The 23,691-nt window shown below is 46.9% G+C and overlaps 1 protein-coding gene across 3 annotated transcripts in view; it reads left to right on the forward strand.

Annotated features, from left to right (window-relative positions):
• The window catches only part of LOC138670853 (solute carrier family 26 member 10-like), a 140,049-nt gene that overhangs the window by 18,087 nt on the left and 98,271 nt on the right, over positions 1-23,691 (forward strand). For all 3 annotated transcript variants that reach the window (XM_069758580.1, XM_069758581.1, XM_069758582.1), the window contains exons 2-4: positions 15,965-16,075; positions 17,222-17,382; positions 17,588-17,752. In XM_069758580.1, coding sequence (XP_069614681.1) covers positions 15,965-16,075; positions 17,222-17,382; positions 17,588-17,752 — 437 coding nt within the window. The remainder of the gene's footprint in view (positions 1-15,964; positions 16,076-17,221; positions 17,383-17,587; positions 17,753-23,691) is intronic.

The following is a 23,691-nucleotide window of genomic DNA, read 5'->3' on the forward strand; positions in this document are numbered from 1 at the left end:
GGGAAGGAGCGCCTTTTTGGAATGCAGACTTTGATAGAATGGTCTGTGGGCATTATGTTGCGATTGCAGAGCCCCTGATGTACCTAAACTGTAGTAACCCCCCACAAGTGACCCCATTTTGGAAACTAGACCCCCCAAGGAACTTATCTAGATGTGTGGTGAGAACTTTGAATGCCCAAGTGCTTCACAGAAGTTTAGAATGCAGAGTCGTGAAAATAAAAAATATTTTTTTTCCACAAAAAAGATATTGTAGCCCCCAAGTTTTTATTTTCACAAGGGTAACAGGAGAAATTGGACTGCAATAGTTATTGTCCAATTTATCCCGAGTACGCTGATGCACCATATGTGGGGGTAAACCACTGTTTGGGCGCACGGCAGAGCTCGGAAGGGAAGGAGCGCCTTTTTGGAATGCAGACTTTGATAGAATGGTCCGTGGGCATTATGTTGCGATTGCAGAGCCCCTGATGTACCTAAACTGTAGTAACCCCCCACAAGTGACCCCATTTTGGAAACTAGACCCCCCAAGGAACTTATCTAGATGTGTGGTGAGAACTTTGAATGCCCAAGTGCTTCACAGAAGTTTAGAATGCAGAGTCGTGAAAATAAAAAATATTTTTTTTTTCCACAAAAAAGATATTTTAGCCCCCAAATTTTTATTTTCACAAGGGTAACAAGAGAAATTGGACCCCAGAAGTTGTTGTCCAATTTATCCCGAGTACGCTGATGCCCCATATGTGGGGGTAACCCACTGTTTGGGCGCACGGCAGAGCTCAGAAGGGAGGGAGCACCATTTGACTTTTTGAGCGCAAAATTGGCTGTCGTGTTTGGAGACCCCCTGATGTACCTAAACAGTGGATACCCCCCAATTCTAGCTCCAACCCTAACCCCAACACACCCCTAACCCTAATCCCAACCTGATCCATAATCCTAATCACTAACCCTAACCATAATCACAACCCTTACCCCAAAACAACCCTAATGTCAACCCTAACCATAACCCTAATCAAAACCCTATATCCAACACACCCCTAATCCTAATCTCAACCCTAACCTCAAACCTAACCCTAATCCCAATACACCCCTAATCACAACCCTAACCTTAACCCTAATCCCAAACCTAACCCTAATCCCAAGCATAACCCTAATGCCAACCCTAACCCTAATACCAACCCTAATCCAAACCCTAACCCTAATCCCAGCTCTAACCCTAACTTTAGCCCCAACCCTAGCCCTAACTTTAGCCCCAACCCTAACCCTAAGGCTACTTTCACACTTGCGTCGTTTGGCATTCCGTCGCAATCCGTAGTTTTGGACAAGAAACGGATCCTGCAAATGTGCCCGCAGGATGCGTTTTTTGCCCATAGACTTGTATTGCCGACGGATCGTGACGGATGGCCACACGTCGCGTCCGTCGTGCACTGGATCAGTCGTGTTTTGGCGGAGCGTCGGCACAAAAAAACGTTCAATGAAACGTTTTTTTGTACGTCGCATCCGCCATTTCGGACCGCGCATGCGTGGCCGTAACTCCGCCCCCTCCTCCCCAGGACATAGATTGGGCAGCGGATGCTTTGAAAAACTACAGCTGCTGCCCACGTTGTGCACAATTTTCACAACGTGCGTCGGTATGTCGGGCCGACGCATTGCGACGGCTCCGTACCGACGTAAGTGTGAAAGAAGCCTAACCCTAAATTTAGCCCCAACCCTAACCCTAAATTTAGCCCCAACCCTAACCCTAAATTTAGCCCCAACCCTAGCCCTAATCTTAGCCCTAACCCTAGCCCTAACCCTACCCCTAACCCTAACCCTACCCTTACCCTACCCCTACCCCTAACCCTACCCCTAACCCTACCCCTAACCCTACCCCTAACCCTAACCCTAACCCTACCCCTAACCCTACCCCTAACCCTACCCCTAACCCTAACCCTACCCCTACCCCTAACCCTAATCCTAATTTTAGCCCCAACTGCTGTTCTCCTGCCGGCCGGCAGATGGAGACAGATGGCGGGCATTTTCTTCTGCCGGCGGCCAGGAGGAGCAGCAAGAGGATCCAGGGACCTAGGTGAGTATGCTAGGGTCCCCGAATCCCCCTATTTCTCTGTCCTCTGATGTGCGATCACATCAGAGGACAGAGAATTACACTTTACTTTTTTTTTTTTTTTTGCGGTCGCAGGTAAACAGTTAATTACCGGCGATCGCAAAACAGGGGTCGGTAATACCGACCCCGATCATGCTCTTTGGGGTCTCGGCTACCCCCGGCAGCCGAGACCCCAAAGATTCTCCCGATGCCGGGCGGCGGGCGCACTGCGCATGCGCCCGCCATTTTGAAGATGGCGGCGCCCACCGGGAGACACGAGGAGCATCGGGGGAGCTAGGTGAGTATTGGGGGGCCACCTGCAACCCCTTTTCTCTGTCCTCCGATGTGCGATCACATCGGAGGACAGAGAAATTAAAAAGAGATCGCGTTTTTTTTTTTTTTGCGATCGCCGGTAAACGGTTAATTACCGGCAATCGCAAATGCGGGGAGGGTTAAAAACCCCCCGAATCATGTTCTCTGGGGTCTCGGCTACCCCCGGCAGCCGAGACCCCGGAGAAAATCGGCCTCTGGGGGGCGCTATGTACTTTTTCCACAGCGCCGTTAATTAACGGCGCTGTGGTTTAAGTACCCTTAGCGGCCGCCGTTAAAAGGCGTATCGGCGGTCGCTAAGGGGTTAAAGGGAATTTGTCACCAGGCTTTTGCTATCTCATCTGAGAGCAGCTAAATGTAGGAAAAGAGACCCTGATTCCAGCAATTAGTATACTGGTTGCAGCGGTTCTGCACATCAGATCTGGCAATGATAATGTCCTAGTGATAAAACCTTCTCTAAGTAAACAACACACAGTTTGATAATTTGATAAGTGACACATCATTGAATTCAGTGTTTTAACCCCTACCGCATGCTGTCCTGAGATTATATGGAAAAAATCTTCTGACAGATACCCTTTAACTGTTTAAAGGGACCCTTAAAGCTGATTCATGCTCCTCAAACCATGGGCAGCATGAATCCTAGTCCAGCCTTCTCATTGCATTCATTATTATATATTTACTAGCTATTGAACCCGTTCTATGCCCGGGTGGCGAGCATTTATATTGGTATATGGTCTCCATCCTGCCATGTGCTGCTCCATCCTGCGTCCCCATTCTGCCATGTGCTGCTCCATCCTGTGTCCCCATCCTGTCATGTGCTGATCCATCCTGCGTCCATATCCTGTCATGTGCTGCACCCATCCTGCGCCCCCATCCTGTCATGTGCTACTCCATCCTGCGTCCCCATCCTGTCATGTGCTGCTCCATCCTGCGTCCCCATCCTGTCATGTGCTGCACCCATCCTGTGCCCCTATTCTGTCATGTGCTGCTCCCATCCTGCGCCTCCATCCTGTCATGTGCTGCTCCCATCCTGCGCCCCCGTTCTGTCATGGGCTGCTTCCATCCTGCGCCCCCGTTCTGTCATGTGCTGCTCCCATCCTGCGCCTCCAACCTGTCATGTGCTGCACCCATCCTGCGCCCCCATTCTGTCATGTGCTGCTCCCATCCTGCGCCCCCATCCTGTCATGTGCTGCTCCCATCCTGTGCCCTCATTCTGACATGTGCTACACCAATCCTGCGCCTCCATTCTGACATGTGCTACACCCATCCTGCGCCTCTATTCTGACATGTGCTGCTCCCATCCTGCGCCCCCGTTCTGTCATGTGCTGCTTCCATCCTGCGTCCCCGTTCTGTCATGTGCTGCTTCCATCCTGCACCCCCGATCTGTCATGTGCTGCTCCCATCCTGCGCCCCCGTTCTTTTATGTGCTGCTTTCATCCTGCACCCCCGTTCTGTCATGTGCTGCTCCCATCCTGCACCCCCCGTTCTGTCATGTGCTGCTGCCATCCTGTGCCCCAGATCTGTCATGTGCTGCTGCCATCCTGCACCCCCATTCTGTCATGTGCTGCTCCCATCCTGCGCCTCCATCCTGTCATGTGCTGCTCCCATCCTGCGCCCCCGTTCTGTCATGTGCTGCTTCCATCCTGTGCCCCCGTTCTGTCATGTGCTGCTCCCATCCTGCGCCTCCAACCTGTCATGTGCTGCACCCATCCTGCGCCCCCATTCTGTCATGTGCTGCTCCCATCCTGCGCCCCCATCCTGTCATGTGCTGCTCCCATCCTGCGCCCCCATCCTGTCATGTGCTACACCAATCCTGCGCCTCCATTCTGACATGTGCTACACCCATCCTGCGCCTCTATTCTGACATGTGCTGCACCCATCCTGCGCCTCCATTCTGTCATTTGCTGCTCCCATCCTGCGCCCCCGTTCTGTCATGTGCTGCTTCCATCCTGCGCCCCCGTTCTGTCATGTGCTGCTTCCATCCTGCACCCCCGATCTGTCATGTGCTGCTCCCATCCTGCGCCCCCGTTCTTTTATGTGCTGCTTCCATCCTGCACCCCCGTTCTGTCATGTGCTGCTCCCATCCTGCACCCCCCGTTCTGTCATGTGCTGCTGCCATCCTGTGCCCCCGATCTGTCATGTGCTGCTGCCATCCTGCACCCCCATTCTGTCATGTGCTGCCCTATTCTATCATGTGCTGCTCCCATCCTGCCCCCCTGTTCTGTCATGTGCTGCTCCCATCCTGCGCCACCGTTCTGTAATTTGCTGCTCCCATCCATATGCCCCACACGCTGCTCCATAAAGGTTTATGGCCCCCATAATATGCTCTATAGTATATGCTCCGTACACTGCTCCATAAAGGTTTATGGCCCCATAAGATGCTCCATAGTATATGCCCTGTACACTGCTCCATTAAGGTTTATGGCCCCCATAAGATGCTCCATAGTATATGCCCCGTACACTGCTCCATTATGGTTGATGGCCCCATAAGATGTTCCATAGTATCTGCCCCCGTACACTGCTCCATTATGGTTGATAGCCCCCATAAGATGCTTCATATTATATGCCCCGTACACTGCTCCATTATGGTTTATGGCCCCCATAAGATGCTCCATAGTATATGCCCCCGTACACTGCTCCATTATAGTTGATGGCCCCATAAGATGCTCCATAGTATATGCCCCCGTACACTGCTCCATTATGGTTTATGGCCCCCATAAGATGCTCCATGGTATATGCCCCCGTCCACTACTCCATTATGGTTGATGGCCCCCATAAGATGCTCCATGGTATATGCCCCGTACACTGCTCCATTATGGTTGATGACCCCCATAAGATGCTCCATATTGTATGCCCCGTATGCAGCTGCGATATATAAAAAAAAAATACCATACTCACCTATCGTCGCTGGGCGCCGAGTGCTGGGGGGCCTGAGCAGGCGGGGACACCGGCGTGCTGTGGGGGTCAGGTGCCGGTATCGCCGCTAGCTCAGGCCCCCCAGCACTTGCTATATTCACCTGGCCCTAATCCAGTGCTGTGTGCCGCTCCGTGTTCCGGCTCCTCTGGCTGTGACTGTTCAGTCAGAGGGCGGCGCGCATTAAGCACGTCATCGCGCCCTCTGAACTGTGAACGTCACAGGCAGAGGACCCGGAACACGGAGCCGCACGCAGCACTGGAACGGGGGACAGGTGAATATACTTACCCTCCTGGCGCGTCCCTGCCTCTCCAGTGGAGATCGCGGTGTGCGTTCAGTCTTTATGCATACCGCGATCTCCTGGGAGCGTCACTCTGTGGGGTCCAGACTGCGCCGGCGCTTGCGCAGTCTATAAAGGCTTCGGACAGAGTGACGCTCCCAGCGTTATATTATAGATATAGCGCCATTAATTCCATGGTGCTGTACATGAGAAAAGCTGTTACATACACGGTTATAGATAACGTTTAGAGTAAACAAATTTACAATGACAGACTGGTGCAGAGGGGAGAGGACCCTGTCCTTGTTGACTTACATTCTACGGGATAATGGGGAGGAGACAGAAGGTCGGGGGAGCGGAAGTTCTGGCGGTGGTGAGGCGGCAGCTCTGGCGGTTGGTGACGCGGCAGCTCCTGCCATTGGTGACGTGGCAGCTAAGGCAGTTAGTGACATGGCACATCCGACGGTTGGTGACGTGGCAGCTCCGGCGGTTGGTGACGCGGCAGCTCCGGCAGTTGGTAATGCGGCCGCTCTGGTGGTTGGTGACGCTGCAGCTCCGGTGGTTGGTGATGCAGCAGCTCCGGCAGTTGGTGACACGGCAGCTCTGGCAGTTGGTGACACGGCAGCTTGGGTGGTGGTGAGGCAGCAGAATGGTTATTGCAGACTGTAGGCTTTCCAGAAGAGATGGGTTTTCAGGTTCCGTCTGAAGGATCCGAGGCTGGTGGATAATCAGACGTGTTGAGGCGTGGAGTTCCAAAGGATGGGGGATATTCGGGAGAAATATTGGAGGCGGTTGTGTGAGGAACGAATAAATGTGGAGGAGAGTAGGAGGTCTTGGGAGAATCGAAGATTATGTGAGGGAAGATATTGGGAGATTAGTTCAGAGATATAGGGAGGGGACAGGTTGTGGATGGCTTTGTAGATCAGTGTTAGTAGTTTGAACTGGATTCGTTGGGGAATTGGGAGCCAGTGGAGGGATTTGCAGAGGGGAGAAGCAGGGGATTAGTGAGGAGAGAAGTGGATTAGCCAGGCAGCAGAGTTGATGACAGACTGGAGCGGTGCAAGAGAGTTAGCGGGGAGGCCACAGAGGACGGTGTTGCAGTAATCAATGCGGGAGATGATGAAGGCATGCACAAGAGTTTTAGTAGATTGTGGGCTGAGGAAGGTATGGATTCTGGCAATATTTTTTAGTTGGAGGCGACAGGAGGTGGCAAGAGTTTGGACTCCTTGAAGGACAGGGCAGAGTCGAGAGTTACCCCGAGGCAGCGGATTTCAGGTGCAGGACACAGCATGATGCCATTTACCGTAATAGATAGATCAGGTATCCCCCAATTAGGGGCCCTAGGACAGAGCTTTGAGGGACTCCAACAGAGAGAGGGCGGGATGAGGAGGTAGTGTGGGAGTGGGAAACGCTAAATGTGCGGTTGGAAGGGTATGAAGCAATCCAGGACAGGGCAAGTCCTTTGATGCCAAGGGAAGAAAGAATCTGTAGCAGTAGGCAGTGGTCGACTGTGTTGAAAGCAGAGGATAGGTCAAGAAGGAGGAGGATGGAGAACTGTCTGTTAGCCTTGGCTGTGATTAAGTCATTAGTAATTTTAGTCAGAGCAGTTTCGATGGAGTGGTGGGTGCGCAAGCAAGATTGGAGGTTGTCAAGAAGAGAGTTAGATGAGAGGTGGGAGGAAAGTTGAGCATGGACATGCTGCTCAAGGAGTTTGGAAGCAAACAGGAGCTGTGATATGGGGCGATAGCTGGGCATAGCAGTTGGGTCAAGGTTAGCTTTTTTGAGGATGGGTGTGATGGTGGCATGTTTGAAGGCAGAGGCGAAGGTACCAGAAGACAGCGATAGGTTGAAGACATGGGTTAGGGCTGGAATGAGCATGTTAGTGAGGTTGGGGAGCAGGTGGAAAGGGATGGGGTCAAGTGCACAGGTGGTGAGGTGTGATTTGGAAAGGAGGGGAGTAAGCTCTCCTTCGGTGATGTTGGAGAGGGACGTTATTAGGGAAGGCAGAGGTCTGGTATATGGAGTGGTTGGGGTGGTGGAACAGTCAAGGTTTGCCTTGTTTGATCGATCTTGTTTTTGAAGTACTCCAAACTCCTCAGAAGAGATGAGGGGAGTTGGAGGTGGCAGTGGTGGGTGGAGGAGAGAGTTAAATGTGCTGAACAGTTGTTTTGGGTTGTATGATAATGAAGATGCAAGGTTAGTGAAACAGGTCTGTTACGTGTTATGGAACCACTCAGCACCTAGAATATGTTGTGCAGTTATATGTATGTATAATAGGTTCCATGTGAGATGCATGTCCCTAATGCATCAGCCCACAGGCTGCGCCCCTGGGCAGAGGGGACACGATATTCCCCGTTTGTCTGCCCCCCACCTTTGTAATTCCCACATTAAATATCGGCAGGCTCCGGCCACCTGTGGCTATTGTAATGTACGTCTGGCCTGCCGCTTTTCTATTGGCCTGTCCTCTGTATCTGTGTGATATATTCTGTGTCCTGTGAGTAAAGTGTTGTCAGACTGGAAATACGTGGAGAAGCAGTGATCTTTTATATGCGCCCATGTAACCAAGCAATTCCAGCCAGCGTCCTTCATTCAGACTCCAGCCAAAGCAGAGTGGACCTCCTGAAACACGGGGTGGTACTGGAAGAGGTACCCCAGCTTGGTAGACCCTGTTACAAGGTCTGTTTAGCAGAAGTGAGGGCTAGTTTGAAGTCAAGTGTAGCTTGTTTGAAAGCAGTTAAGTCGCCTGGCAGGTATGTTTTTTTCCAACGCAGCTCCGCGATCCTGGATGCTTGTCGGAGTTTTTTGGTGAGGTTGTTATGCCAGGGTTGCCTATTGATTTGTCACACTTTGCCATGCATGAGAGGGGTGACTGAGTCTATGGCTGATGTGAGGGTGGAGTTATAGAAAGCAATGGCACTGTCTGTGTAGTGGAGTGAAGATATGGAGGGCAGGGGTAGAAGAGAGTTTGAGAGTCTGTGAATGTCTTGGTGTGCAAGGTTTCTGTGAGGATGTGGTAGTGGCTGGACATAGGAGGCAGGTGAGGAGGTCAATGATGAGGTGAGTAGATGGTGGTCAGATAGGGGGAAGGGAGAGGTTGTGAGATTAGATAAGGAACAGAGGCGGGTGAAGATGAGGTCTAGTGTATGTCCGTCTGCGTGGGTGGCTGTGGAGGACCACTGTGTAAGTCTAAAGGATGAAGTAAGGGCCAAGAGCTTGGAGGCTGCTGGCTGGTGGGTGTCAGTAGGGATATTAAAGTCACCCATTATGATGGTGGGGATGTCAGCAGAGAGAAAATGAAGAAGCCAGGTGGAGAATTGGTCAATGACAGCAGTGGCTGAGCCCGGTGGTCGGTATATGACAGCCATTTGGAGATTAAAGGGAGAGTAGATACGGACAGAGTGAACTTCGAAAGAAGGGAGGATAAGGGAGGGTAGGGGTTGGATAGGGTTGAAGGAGCAGTTTTTAAAAAGAAGGAAACCCACTCCTCCGCCATGTCTGTTGCCCGAGCAAGGAGTGTGGGTAAAGTGGAGGCCATCGTAACTCAGTGCAGCAGGGGAGGCCATGTCAGTGTGTGTCAGCCAGGTCTCAGTGAGGGCCAGGAAGGAAAGGTTGTAGGAAGTAAAAAGATCAAAGTGCTCACCACACATCTAGATAAGTTCCTTAGGGGGTTTACTTTCCAAAATGGTGTCACTTGTAGGGGGTTTCTACTGTTTAGGTACATTAGGGGCTCTGCAAACGCAATGTGACACCTGCAGACCATTCCATCTAAGTCTGCATTCCAAATGGCGCTCCTTCCCTTCCAAGCCCTCCCATGCGCCCAAACAGTGGTTCCCCCCACATATGATGTATCATCGCACTCAGGACAAATTGGGCAACAAATTTTGGGGTCCAATTTCTCCTGTTACCCTTGGGAAAATGCAAAACTGGGGGCTAAAAAAATAATTTTTGTGGGAAAAAATTTTTGTTTTATTTTTACGGCTCTGCATTATAAACTTCTGTGAAGCCCTTGGTGGGTCAAAGCGCTCAAAGCACATCTAGGGGGTCTACTTTCCAAAATGGTGTCACTTGTGGGGGGTTTCAATGTTTAGGCACATCAGTGGCTCTCCAAATGCAACATGGCGTCCCATCTCAATTCCAGTCAATTTTGCATTGAAAAGTCAAACAGCGCTCCTTCCCTTCCGAGCTCTCCCATGCGCCCAAACAGTGGTTTACCCCCACATATGGGGTATCAGCATACTCAGGACAAATTGTACAACAACTTTTGGGGTCCAATTTCTACTCTTACCCTTGGGATAATAAAAAATTGGGGGTGAAAATATAATTTTTGTGAAAAAATATGATTTTTTATTTTTACGGTTCTGCATTATAAACTTCTGTGAAGCACTTGGTGGGTCAAAGTGCTCACCACACATCTAGATAAGTTCCTTAGGGGGTCTACTTTCCAAAATGGTGTCACATGTGGGGGGTTTCAATGTTTAGGCACATCAGTGGCTCTCCAAACGCAACATGGCGTCCCATCTCAATTCCTGTCAATTTTGCATTGAAAAGTCAAATGGCACTCCTTCGCTTCCGAGCTCTGTCATGTGCCCAAACATTGGTTTACCCCCACATATGGGGTATCGTCGTACTCAGGACAAATTGTACAACAACTTTTGTTGTCCATTCTCTCCTGTTACCTTTGGTAAAATAAAACAAATTGGAGCTGAAGTAAATTTTTTGTGAAAAAAGTTAAATGTTCATTTTTCTTTAAACATTTCAAAAATTCCTGTGAAGCACCAGAAGGGTTAATAAACTTCTTGAATATGGTTTTGAGCACCTTGAGGGGTGCAGTTTTTAGAATGGTGTCACACTTGGGTATTTTCTATCATATAGACCCCTCAAAATGGCTTCAAATGAGATGTGGTCCCTAAAAAAAAAATGGTGTTGTAAAAACGAGAAATTGCTGGTCAACTTTTAACCCTTATAACTCCCTAACAAAAAAAAATGTTGGTTCCAAAATTGTGCTGATGTAAAGTAGACATGTGGTAAATGTTACTTATTAAGTACTTTGTGTGACATATCTCTGTGATTTAATTGCATAAAAATTCAAAGTTGGAAAATTGTGAAATTTTCATAATTTTCGCCAAATTTCCATTTTTTTCACAAATAAACGCAGGTACTATCAAAGAATTCTTACCACTATCATGAAGTACAATATGTTACGAGAAAACAGTGTCAGAATCACTGGGATCCGTTGAAGCATTCCAGAGTTATAACCTCATAAAGGGACAGTGGTCAGAATTGTAAAAATTGGCCCGGTCATTAACGTGCAAACCACCCTTGGGGGTAAAGGGGTTAAAAAATGATAAAAAATTAAGCTTAACATGTCTGTCTAAACCATGGCTTGCCGTATCATCATCATGGAGTTGATTTTTAAGGATTCTAATTTAAACTGGAGCTGGATACCGCTACCTTTTTTGTTTTAGAAAAAAGTTACCAGATATTTTTCATTGCAGAGAGAAGAATTTTCTTCCTTTTTTCCTTTTACTAGAAAAGTAAACAATGTCTTTAAAAAATATTACTTTTTTATCATAGAAGTCCAGAAAGAAGAAAAAAATGAATGGCTCTGAGATTAAATGTAATGAGTTACTTACTGGTATGGAGGGGTGCACTCTGAATCATTGGCACATTGTTGGAGTGGAGTCACTTGGTGGAGGGTGCTTGCCAGAAATAAAACAGGTAGATTTAATTGCACTGTCCCTGCATTATTACCTTGTCCATGAATTTATATGGGAAATAAAGAACCAAGGTTTCTTCGTCACATAACGGAAGTGTTTCTGCATTCTTCTTCGTTTGGATTACTTGTCTATCATACAGCTTTGCACATAAGACGAAAAGTGAAGTAGCCATAAACCACTAATACCATTAAAACAAGAATATTTATTCGAAAAAAAATCATTAAAAAAGTAACAAGTAATATAACAATATATAAAAAATAAGGAGGACTGACATACAGAGATCCACCAAGGTAATCCAGCATAATAAGCAGTATATATACAGAACCTGTATCAAGTGGACACTTCCCCTTGATAAAGCTGCACGCGAAACGTGCATTGGGGCTGTGCTGACAGAGCTCCACTGAGTCTCCTCTCCTCCCCTTACTACGGAGAAGCCTTATAAACTGTGAAACAACCTTTTGCTTCATTCTGAGTCTTTTGGGCTTTCATTTCATAAGGTTCTGTATATATCAATTAAATATTCTTGCTTTTATGCTATTGGTATTGCTACTCCACTTTCTTACTTTCTTATGTACATGTCCTTTAGAATACTCCACCGCCTGATGTTGTGGTGTGAGCAGGTTGCGGGATGCAGTGACGGACAGGGGACAGAGCAAGGGTTAACAATTTCAATGAACACTCTAGTACTCCATGCAGGGAGTTAAAAGGTTAACAGAGGATAGTAAACAGTTAAAAAATAAGAACATGCAGGTGTTAAAGAACAGTGAAAATAGGTTTTGACAGTTCTTGAGGGTTAACTTATCCTGTCAGACATTTATCATGACGCAGGTGTCCCAGAGCAGGAGATAGCACCAGCCACGGCTGGCGTGGTGTTGTGAATTCTGTGGCTGAGTTCACTTCTGTGGTCACAAGTGGTATTGCAGTCTCTGGGCTTCCTCCCTCAGGTGTTTTGGTGAGCTCGTTGGCTGCCTTGCTATTTAGCTCCACCTGAGTCTGTCTTCCTTGCTCCTTGTCAATGTTCCAGTGTTGGATCTGAGCTACTGCATCTTTCCTTGGGCCTGCTGCTCTGCTAGATAAGTGCTTCTAGTTTGTTTTCTGTTTTTTCTGTCCAGCTTGCTATTAACTTTTGCTGGAAGCTCTGAGAAGCAAAGGGGTGCACCGCCGTGCTGTTAGTTCGGCACGGTGGGTCTTTTTGCCCCTTTGCGTGGTTTTTGTTTTAGGGTTTTTTGTAGACTGCATAGTTCTCTTTGCTATCCTCGCTCTGTCTAGAATATCGGGCCTCACTTTGCTGAATCTATTTCATTCCTACGTTTGTCTTTTCATCTTGCTAACAGTCATTATATGTGGGGGGCTGCCTATTCCTTTGGGGTATTTCTCTGAGGTAAGTCAGGCTTGTATTTCTATCTTCAGGCTAGTCAGCTCCTCAGGCAGTGCCGAGTTGCATAGGTAGTTGATAGGCGCAATCCACTGCTGCTTATAGTTGTGTGAGGATAGATCAGGTACTGCAGTCTACAGAGATTCCACGTCTCAGAGCTCGTCCTATTGTTTTTGGTTATTGCCAGATCTCTGTATGTGCGCTGATTACTGCACGCTGTGTTGCCTGATTGCCAGCCATAACAGCGTGGTGCTCGTCCAATAAGATCCGGCAGGTAACGATGATCAATCTTCTGACGGCAGTGGTTGGTCTCCGGTACCTTACACTTCCCTTAGTCCATATACTGACGTAGCTGAAAGAGTGGGAGCCACAGAACTGTCCGAACCCGTCGTGGCCCGGAGGATATACACTGGTGAGTCAGAGCGCAGATGGCAGTCCTGCGCCCGGTCTTGTTCTGGAAGCATGCGTGTAGAAATTGCTATCCCAGAACATTCAGCACCTTACTTTGTGGTGACCAATGGGCACACCGCATGTCTCTCCTCACAATCTCTAGCAGCGGTGGTAGGGAAGCTGTGGCGCAGGCCTGTGTTATCCCTATGCTTTGGGGCCAGAGCACTTACGTTCCCCTGCTGTGCGCTGTCTCTTCCTGCCAAATCTGCCTGTCTCCGCGCGCTGCTGTGTCCCCAAAACCTTAGTCACGCCCCCTGCTTCAGCCTGCAATGATTGGTCCGGTCTTTTAAGTTTTCCCCCGAAAAACAGAGGAGAGAGCCTGTTGTGAATTCTGTTGTTGAACTCCCTCCTGTGGTCGTGAATGGTACTTCGGCGAGTTCTGTCTATGGGCTCCCTCTGGTGGCTATGAGTGAAGCTGCTGCTTCTGAGGTTCCTTACACAGGTGACGTGGTTTATCCTTTGGTTGGCTGCTCTATTTAACTCCTCTCAGATCGTTACTCCATGCCAGCTGTCAATGTTTTTGCATTAGTTCAGTTCGCTCCTGGATCTCTCTGGTGACCTGCCTTCTCCTGCAGAAGCTAAGTTCCTTATTGTCTTATTTTGTTCTTTGTTTTCTTGTCCAGCTGGTTTTCATGATTTTGTCTTGCTAGCTGGAAGCTCTGGGATGCAGAGTGGCCCCTCCGCACCGTGAGTCGGTGCGGAGGTCTTTTTTGCACACTCTGCGTGGCCTTTTGTAGGTTTTTGTGCTGATCGCAAAGTTACCTTTCCTATCCTCTGTCTATTTAGTAAGTCTGGCCTCCCTTTGCTGAAACCTGTTTCATTTCTACGTTTGTGACTTCATCTTGTCTCACAGTCAATATATGTGGGGGGCTTCCTTTACCTTTGGGGAATTTCTCTGAGGCAAGGTAGGCTTTATTTCCTATCTCTAGGGCTAGATAGTTCTTAGGCTGTGACGAGGCGCCTAGGTCTGGTAAGGAGCGCTCCACGGCTATTTCTAGTGTGTGTGATAGGATTAGGGCTTGCGGTCAGCAGAGCTCCCACGTCCCAGAGATCGTCCTGTATGAGGTTTAACTATCAGGTCATTCCGGGTGCTCCTAACCACCAGGTCATAACAAGAGCCCCAACAGTTCCGGACCCAGCACAAGAAAGGTACCAGCAGCACGGTCCTTCTACTTACAGTGGTATTACTACCCCATGGGGGACACTAGACTCTAGTGCCTTATCTTTTAATGAATATGTGCTTTTGGAATATCTTTCTATTATGATACCGGTTTGTTGATGTGAGTCGCCCACTGGGGCCGTTGGGTACCCAGTATCGGGTCCGCTGTTTACAGGGGGATGTCACGGTGGTGACCAGGTCCGTAGCCCTGGACGCCCATGTAAAAGGGGAAAGTCTTTAAAGGGGATTTGGTGAATAGAGTTTATGTTTGTGATGCCACCTGTGGTGTTCGGTCAATGGGGACCGACACTGCTTTAAGGGGTCCTCTAGGGTGATGCTATGACAGCTAAATGCTATAACTTCCCACAGGTGAAGTGTATCCCCAGGGCTCCCGTGGTGTAGATGGAAGATGGTGAGGAGTGCAGTAAAGAATGAGGACACAAGGTTGCAGTCTCTTTACCTTGGTTTACTGAAGACTTCAGCATCCACAGTCCAGGGCACCAGATCACAGGGCAGGCAGGGTCTGGTTGGCTTGAAGGCAAGTTAGGAGTCACCTTACCCAGGTGGAAATCAAAAGCCTTCCTCTAGCGCCATGGTGGTGTAGTTCCTTACTGCTTAAAGCTTCACATAAGGTCCTCACAGATGTTCTCTCTCTCTTTCTCTGTCCCCCGGATAGGATAGGACATAACCCATATGACTGGTGGCTTGAGGCTGTTTATAGGGACTCTAGCACACCCCGGCCTCTGAGGGGTGCCACCGTGCCTCCCTGGTGTTAGGTCGGACAGGTAACTTAAAGTTTGGCTTTCCTGCTTGTCTCTGTTGTAAGTCATAGAGGTCCTTACAACCTCGGTGTTCCGGTTACCGGTCTCTGTGCCTCAGAAGGAGGCAGCCTGCTCGGGGCTGGTCTCCCCCTGGTATTCTCTCCTGTGCTTTGCTTTCCTGCATGCTCTCTGCAATGTATTTGGCTTTCTCAATGTCTCTTTCCAGGAACTGCTGCACCGCGGCTACACAGCTCCGTAAACCCTTCCTCTGCCTCAGACTGATCCAGTCTGTTTCCTGGCAAGACTGAACTAACTTTTCCTACAGACCACCAGTTATATATATATATATATATATATATATATATAGGGAGTCACCTAGCAAGTAGGATCAAAAGCTCCCCCTAGTGGCCTGGAGTGTGAATGTGTTGCATGTTTGTGGTACGTGGTTGCAGTTATCCCTTCTTGCCTTCAAGCGTAACATCACTCTCCCCGTGAGGAAAGCAATGCTACTGTGACGACCATAACCCTGGGGCGCCACAGATGAACATATAAAAAAAAATTATGACTATTAAGCCACAAAAGTAAATATTGACAGTTATATGAATAGGTTAATTCAATGGCAACATTAAACTTTTTTTTTAAGGTAGTGCACCAGATAGGGACAGACACAGACAGAAAGGGATGTTGTGCAAGAACTATATATGGGTCCTTTGCAGTCCAATAGCTCATTATAGGGCATGATGCCACATTATTTGGCAGTGCGCCCCCTTAGCTCTTTGGTTCTTAAGCAGCTTCACAGGTCGCGCCAATTATACGTCATCCCTTGGCACCAGATAACATCCAATATTAAAAGTTGGGACAAACCTTTCTTGACTATAATGGTATTTTTTGAATGCATCTCTTCTAGGAATGGCCTTTGCATTGCTGACATCAGTGGCTCCAGTGTATGGACTCTATACATCTTTCTTTCCTGTTGTACTGTACATGTTACTTGGAACTGGACATCACGTTTCCACTGGTGAGACCATTAGAAAGAAAGCTGCTATCTCATCTCAAAGCCCCAATGAATAGACTGCCCTGTAATATTAATATATGCACCATCCATAGAAGTGAAGGGAAATATCGCTGAAAATAGAAGGCACATAATGAAGGATGATTCCATGTAATCTCTGTTACCATTAGGTTAGCACCAGCACCACTATCCACAGAAGTGATCATTCCTTAATCACAGCTGATCTGACAGTGGGGATTCCCACCGATCCCAAGAATACGCATCTGAAGTACCATCAGTAGTCCTAGTGGAGACACACTGAGCAATGACAGCTTCATTAACAAGGGATTTTAGAGCCCCGAGCTTGGGATCGGTGGGTGTACCAATGATCAACAAGAATTTACCTAGCCCGTGGATGGGTGATAAATTGCCCAGTTGGGAATATCTTTTCAAAACCATGACGGAGAGGTTCCTTTTAATACATAATATAATATACATAATATAACAACGATATACTTTTTATTACAGTTATGGGAATAAATAAGAGGCCTAAATAGTCAGATGCTAATATTAAGATTAAAGATTTAAATGGAACCTGTTCCCCCCCCCAAAAAAAAACAAACAATAATTCATATTGCATAGTTCTATAGACACTTATTACCGCAAAGCGCATAGCTCCTCCCTCCTCTGGTTGATTGACAGATATTTTTCTCTGGCACATAGCCAATGACTTGTCAATCAACCAGAGGAGGGTGGAGCTAAGCAGTGAATGCGGGGAGTGACTGAGCATGTGGGAGCGCCCCAATCCAGACTCCTGTAGACAGACATTCAGAATGTGATTTCTCGCTGCTGGAGCATTGCTTTGTAATCAAATTGCTATTTTTTTCTATTGCCCTACATAGTCACATAAATGGTTCGGGGGATAGGCATTTCTGACAGGTTCCCTATAAATGGATAGGTCCCATGTGCTGTTTGCAATATTATTGCACCTGCATCTAAAATTGCTGCTTGACAACATTTCTAGTGCAACAAAAAAATATTCCTGTATTAGATTTCAATTCCTGAATCAATATTCCGAGCCCGGCAGACTCTTCAATGTATATTTCCTTTTCAATTTGGTTTATGCTCCTATAAAATCACATTTTGATATATGCCTACATTTCTCAACCCTAGGTACCTTTGCTGTGCTAAGTCTAATGACTGGCTCAATCATCGATGAACATCTTTTTGGACACCCACTGGACAGAAATCTCACTAGTGCGGAACAATCGGAAATATATGCTCAGAGAATAGGAATGGCTGCAGCCATTGCTTTTCTAATGGGACTTATTATGGTAAATTAAGTATTGGATGTGACACATAGTAATAGATTTACAATTTTAACATAAATCTGAACTAATTCACATAGATATTGTGCTTCAACCTTTTAAAATTTACTTCTATTTTACCCTTTTAATTACAAATTAAACATAAGGGCAAAGTAACATTTGCATAGAAAAAAAAGTGACGTTTGGTGTAATTCTGCCTTTTTCTCTCCAGGTCATTATGTTTGTTCTACAGCTGGGATTTCTTTCCACGTACCTGTCTGAGCCGATAGTAAAAGCTTTCACCAATGCTGCTGCTTTTCATGTCACTGTTTCTCAGATCCAGAACATGATGGGACTCCCTCTTCCACGTCCAACTGGATCTTTTGCCATTTTCAAGGTGAGCCAAGTAGACCAGTCGTCTTATTCTTGTTATTAATTTTTAGATCACAATTGATTCCATGATGCTGTACAAGTGAAAAGGGATTACATACAAAATACAAATAAAAACCTACAATCAACAAAAAAACATTGACAGACTGGTACATTGGGATATTACAGTTTATGAATGATACTGCACAACAAAGGCTGCAGCCATTAAGAATAAGGCCGGGTTCACATGACTGTGCGCAGTGTATGATCCGCATACATCCGCATGCATCATGCATACATATCTTTAACATGGGGTATGCAGAGACATGCTTTTGCATGCGTTCTCGTGCGAACGCGTCGTTTCACGATGTGCGGCGAACGCAACATGTTGCATGTTTTGAGGCTTCAAATATTGCGCAACCGGGCGATTGTGGATGATTGAGTAAAAAAAAGCCTCACTGTCTATGGGAAAGCATTGGTATGCAAGTCTACTTCTAAAGCAGATAGATGAAGCTGCAACCCATAATGAGGTCCTGGTTATGGGGGACTTTAACTACCCGGATATTAACTGGGAAACAGAAACCTGTGAAACCCATAAAGGCAACAGGTTTCTGCTAATAACCAAGAAAAATTATCTTTCACAATTGGTGCAGAATCCAACCAGAGGAGCAGCACTTTTAGACCTAATACTATCTAATAGACCTGACAGAATAACAAATCTGCAGGTGGTCGGGCATCTAGGAAATAGCGACCACAATATTGTACAGTTTCACCTGTCTTTCACTAGGGGGACTTGTCAGGGAGTCACAAAAACACTGAACTTTAGGAAGGCAAAGTTTGACCAGCTTAGAGATGCCCTTAATCTGGTAGACTGGGACAATACCCTCAGAAATAAGAATACAGATAATAAATGGGAAATGTTTAAGAACATCCTAAATAGGCAGTGTAAGCGGTTTATACCTTGTGGGAATAAAAGGACTAGAAATAGGAAAAACCCAATGTGGCTAAACAAAGAAGTAAGACAGGCAATTAACAGTAAAAAGAAAGCATTTGCACTACTAAAGCAGAATGGCACCATTGAAGCTCTAAAAAACTATAGGGAGAAAAATACTTTATCTAAAAAACTAATTAAAGCTGCCAAAAAGGAAACAGAGAAGCACATTGCTAAGGAGAGTAAAACTAATCCCAAACTCTTCTTCAACTATATCAATAGTAAAAGAATAAAAACTGAAAATGTAGGTCCCTTAAAAAATAGTGAGGAAAGAATGGTTGTAGATGACGAGGAAAAAGCTAACATATTAAACACCTTCTTCTCCATGGTATTCACGGTGGAAAATGAAATGCTAGGTGAAATCCCAAGAAACAATGAAAACCCTATATTAAGGGTCACCAATCTAACCCAAGAAGAGGTGCGAAACAGGCTAAATAAGATTAAAATAGATAAATCTCCGGGTCCGGATGGCATACACCCACGAGAACTAAGAGAACTAAGTAATGTAATAGATAAACCATTATTTCTTATTTTTAGGGACTCTATAGCGACAGGGTCTGTTCCGCAGGATTGGCGCATAGCAAATGTGGTGCCAATATTCAAAAAGGGCTCTAAAAGTGAACCTGGAAATTATAGGCCAGTAAGTCTAACCTCTATTGTTGGTAAAATATTTGAAGGGTTTCTGAGGGATGTTATTCTGGATTATCTCAATGAGAATAACTGTTTAACTCCATATCAGCATGGGTTTATGAGAAATCGCTCCTGTCAAACCAATCTAATCAGTTTTTATGAAGAGGTAAGCTATAGGCTGGACCACGGTGAGTCATTGGACGTGGTATATCTCGACTTTTCCAAAGCGTTTGATACCGTGCCGCACAAGAGGTTGGTACACAAAATGAGAATGCTTGGTCTGGGGGAAATTGTGTGTAAATGGGTTAGTAACTGGCTTAGTGATAGAAAGCAGAGGGTGGGTATAAATGGTATAGTCTCTAACTGGGTCGCTGTGACCAGTGGGGTACCGCAGGGGTCGGTATTGGGACCTGTTCTCTTCAACATATTCATTAATGATCTGGTAGAAGGTTTACTGTTATGTTTGCTAATGACAGGTGTTATGAAGGCAATCCAGAAACACAGTGTGCTTAGCGATCAGAGCGCACACAGTGATCTGACAAATACCCAAAAATACAAGAACGAGCTCTGAGACGTGGAAACTCTGTAGACTGCACACCTGATCCTATCCTAAACACAACTAAAAGCGGCTGTGGATTGCGCCTAACAACTACCTAGGCAACTCGGCACAGCCTAAGAAACTAGCTAGCCTGAAGATAGAAAAATAGGCCTGACTTGCCCCAGAGAAATTCCCCAAAGGAAAAGGCAGCCCCCCACATATAATGACTGTGAGTAAGATGAAAAGACAAAACGTAGGGATGAAATAGATTCAGCAAAGTGGGGCCCGATATTCTAGGACAGAGCGAGGACAGTAAAGCAAACTTTGCAGTCTACAAAAAACCCTAAAGCAAAACCACGCAAAGGGGGCAAAAAAAACCCACCGTGCCGAACTAACGGCACGGCGGTACACCCTTAGCGTCTCAGAGCTTCCAGCAAAACAAAAGACAAGCTGGACAGAAAAAAAGCAACAAAAAAGAAAAAAGCACTTAGCTATACAGAGCAGCAGGGCACAGGAACAATCAGGAGAAGCTCAGATCCAACACTGAAACATTGACAAGGAGCAAGGATAGCAGCATCAGGCGGAGTTAAGTAATGAAGCAGTTAACGAGCTCACCAGAACACCTGAGGGAGGAAGCTCAGAAGCTGCAGTACCACTTGTGACCACAGGAGTGAATTCAGCCACAGAATTCACAACAGTACCCCCCCCTTGAGGAGGGGTCACCGAACCCTCACCAGAGCCCTCAGGCCGACCAGGATGAGCCGCATGAAAGGCACGAACAAGATCGGAAGCATGAACATCAGAGGCAAAAACCCAGGAATTATCTTCCTGAGCATAACCCTTCCATTTAACCAGATACTGGAGTTTCCGTCTAGAAACACGAGAATCCAAAATCTTCTCCACAATATACTCCAATTCCCCCTCCACCAAAACTGGGGCAGGAGGCTCAACAGATGGAACCATAGGTGCCACGTATCTCCGCAACAACGACCTATGGAATACATTATGTATGGAAAAGGAGTCTGGGAGGGTCAAACGAAAAGACACAGGATTGAGAACCTCAGAAATCCTATACGGACCAATAAAACGAGGTTTAAATTTAGGAGAGGAAACCTTCATAGGAATATGACGAGAAGATAACCAAACCAGATCCCCAACACGAAGTCGGGGACCCACACGGCGTCTGCGATTAGCGAAAAGTTGAGCTTTCTCCTGGGACAAGATCAAATTGTCCACTACCTGAGTCCAGATCTGCTGCAACCTATCCACCACAGAATCCACACCAGGACAGTCCGAAGACTCAACCTGTCCTGAAGAGAAACGAGGATGGAACCCAGAATTGCAAAAAAATGGAGAAACCAAGGTAGCCGAGCTGGCCCGATTATTAAGGGCGAACTCAGCCAACGGCAAAAAGGACACCCAATCATCCTGGTCTGCAGAAACAAAACATCTCAGATATGTTTCCAAGGTCTGATTGGTTCGTTCGGTCTGGCCATTAGTCTGAGGATGGAAAGCCGAGGAAAAGGATAGGTCAATGCCCATCCTACCACAAAAGGCTCGCCAAAACCTTGAAACAAACTGGGAACCTCTGTCAGAAACAATATTCTCAGGAATGCCATGCAACCGAACCACATGCTGAAAGAACAAAGGTACCAAATCAGAGGAGGAAGGCAATTTAGCCAAGGGCACCAGATGGACCATTTTAGAAAAGCGATCACAGACCACCCAAATGACTGACATCTTTTGAGAAACGGGAAGGTCAGAAATGAAATCCATCGAAATATGTGTCCAAGGCCTCTTTGGGACCGGCAAGGGCAAAAGCAACCCACTGGCACGAGAACAGCAGGGCTTAGCCCTAGCACAAATCCCACAGGACTGCACAAAAGTACGTACATCCCGTGACAGAGATGGCCACCAGAAGGATCTAGCCACTAACTCTCTGGTACCAAAGATTCCAGGATGATCAGCCAACACCGAACAATGAAGTTCAGAGATAAGTTTATTAGTCCACCTATCAGGGACGAACAGTTTCTCTGCTGGACAACGATCAGGTTTATTCGCCTGAAATTTTTGCAGCACCCGCCGCAAATCAGGGGAGATGGCAGACACAATGACTCCTTCCTTGAGGATACCCACTGGCTCAGATAAACCCAGAGAGTCGGGCACAAAACTCCTAGACAGAGCATCCGCCTTCACATTTTTAGAGCCCGGAAGGTACGAAATCACAAAGTCGAAGCGGGCAAAAAATAACGACCAACGGGCCTGTCTAGGATTCAAGCGCTTGGCAGACTCGAGATAAGTCAAGTTCTTATGATCAGTCAATACCACCACGCGATGCTTAGCTCCTTCAAGCCAATGACGCCACTCCTCGAATGCCCACTTCATGGCCAGCAACTCTCGATTGCCCACATCATAATTACGCTCAGCGGGTGAAAACTTCCTGGAAAAGAAAGCACATGGTTTCATCACTGAGCAATAAGAACCTCTCTGTGACAAAACCGCCCCTGCTCCAATCTCAGAAGCATCAACCTCGACCTGGAACGGAAGAGAAATATCTGGCTGGCACAACACAGGGCCAGAACAAAAACGACGCTTCAACTCCTGAAAAGCTTCCACAGCAGCAGAAGACCAATTAACCAAATCAGCACCCTTCTTGGTCAAATCGGTCAATGGTTTGGCAATGCTAGAAAAATTACAGATGAAGCGACGATAAAAATTAGCAAAGCCCAGGAACTTTTGCAGACTTTTCAGAGATGTCGGCTGAATCCAATCCTGGATGGCTTGGACCTTAACTGGATCCATCTCGATAGTAGAAGGGGTAAAGATGAACCCCAAAAATGAAACTTTCTGCACACCGAAGAGACACTTTGATCCCTTCACAAACAAAGAGTTAGCACGCAGGACCTGAAAAACCATTCTGACCTGCTTCACATGAGACTCCCAATCATCTGAGAAGATCAAAATGTCATCCAAGTAAACAATCAGGAATTTATCCAGATACTCACGGAAGATGTCATGCATAAAAGACTGAAACACAGATGGAGCATTGGCAAGTCCGAACGGCATCACTAGATACTCAAAATGACCCTCGGGCGTATTGAATGCAGTTTTCCATTCATCTCCTTGCCTGATTCTCACCAGATTATACGCACCACGAAGATCTATCTTAGTGAACCAACTAGCCCCCTTAATCCGAGCAAACAAGTCAGATAACAATGGCAAGGGATACTGAAATTTAACAGTGATCTTATTAAGAAGGCGGTAATCAATACACGGTCTCAGCGAACCATCCTTCTTGGCTACAAAGAAGAACCCTGCTCCCAGTGGTGATGACGATGGGCGAATATGTCCCTTCTCCAGGGATTCCTTCACATAACTGCGCATAGCGGCGTGTTCAGGCACGGATAAATTAAATAATCGACCTTTAGGGAATTTACTACCAGGAATCAAATTGATAGCACAATCACAATCCCTATGCGGAGGTAGAGCATCGGACTTGGGCTCTTCAAATACATCCTGATAATCAGACAAGAACTCTGGGACCTCAGAAGGGGTGGATGACGAAATCGACAAAAATGGAACATCACCATGTACCCCCTGACAACCCCAGCTGGATACCGACATGGAATTCCAATCCAATACTGGATTATGGGTTTGTAGCCATGGCAACCCCAACACGACCACATCATGCAGATTATGCAACACCAGAAAGCGAATAACTTCCTGATGTGCAGGAGCCATGCACATGGTCAGCTGGGCCCAGTATTGAGGTTTATTCTTGGCCAAAGGTGTAGCATCAATTCCTCTC

Source organism: Ranitomeya imitator, chromosome 3 (genome assembly GCF_032444005.1).
Source record: "Ranitomeya imitator isolate aRanImi1 chromosome 3, aRanImi1.pri, whole genome shotgun sequence".
NCBI lineage: Eukaryota > Metazoa > Chordata > Amphibia > Anura > Dendrobatidae > Ranitomeya > Ranitomeya imitator.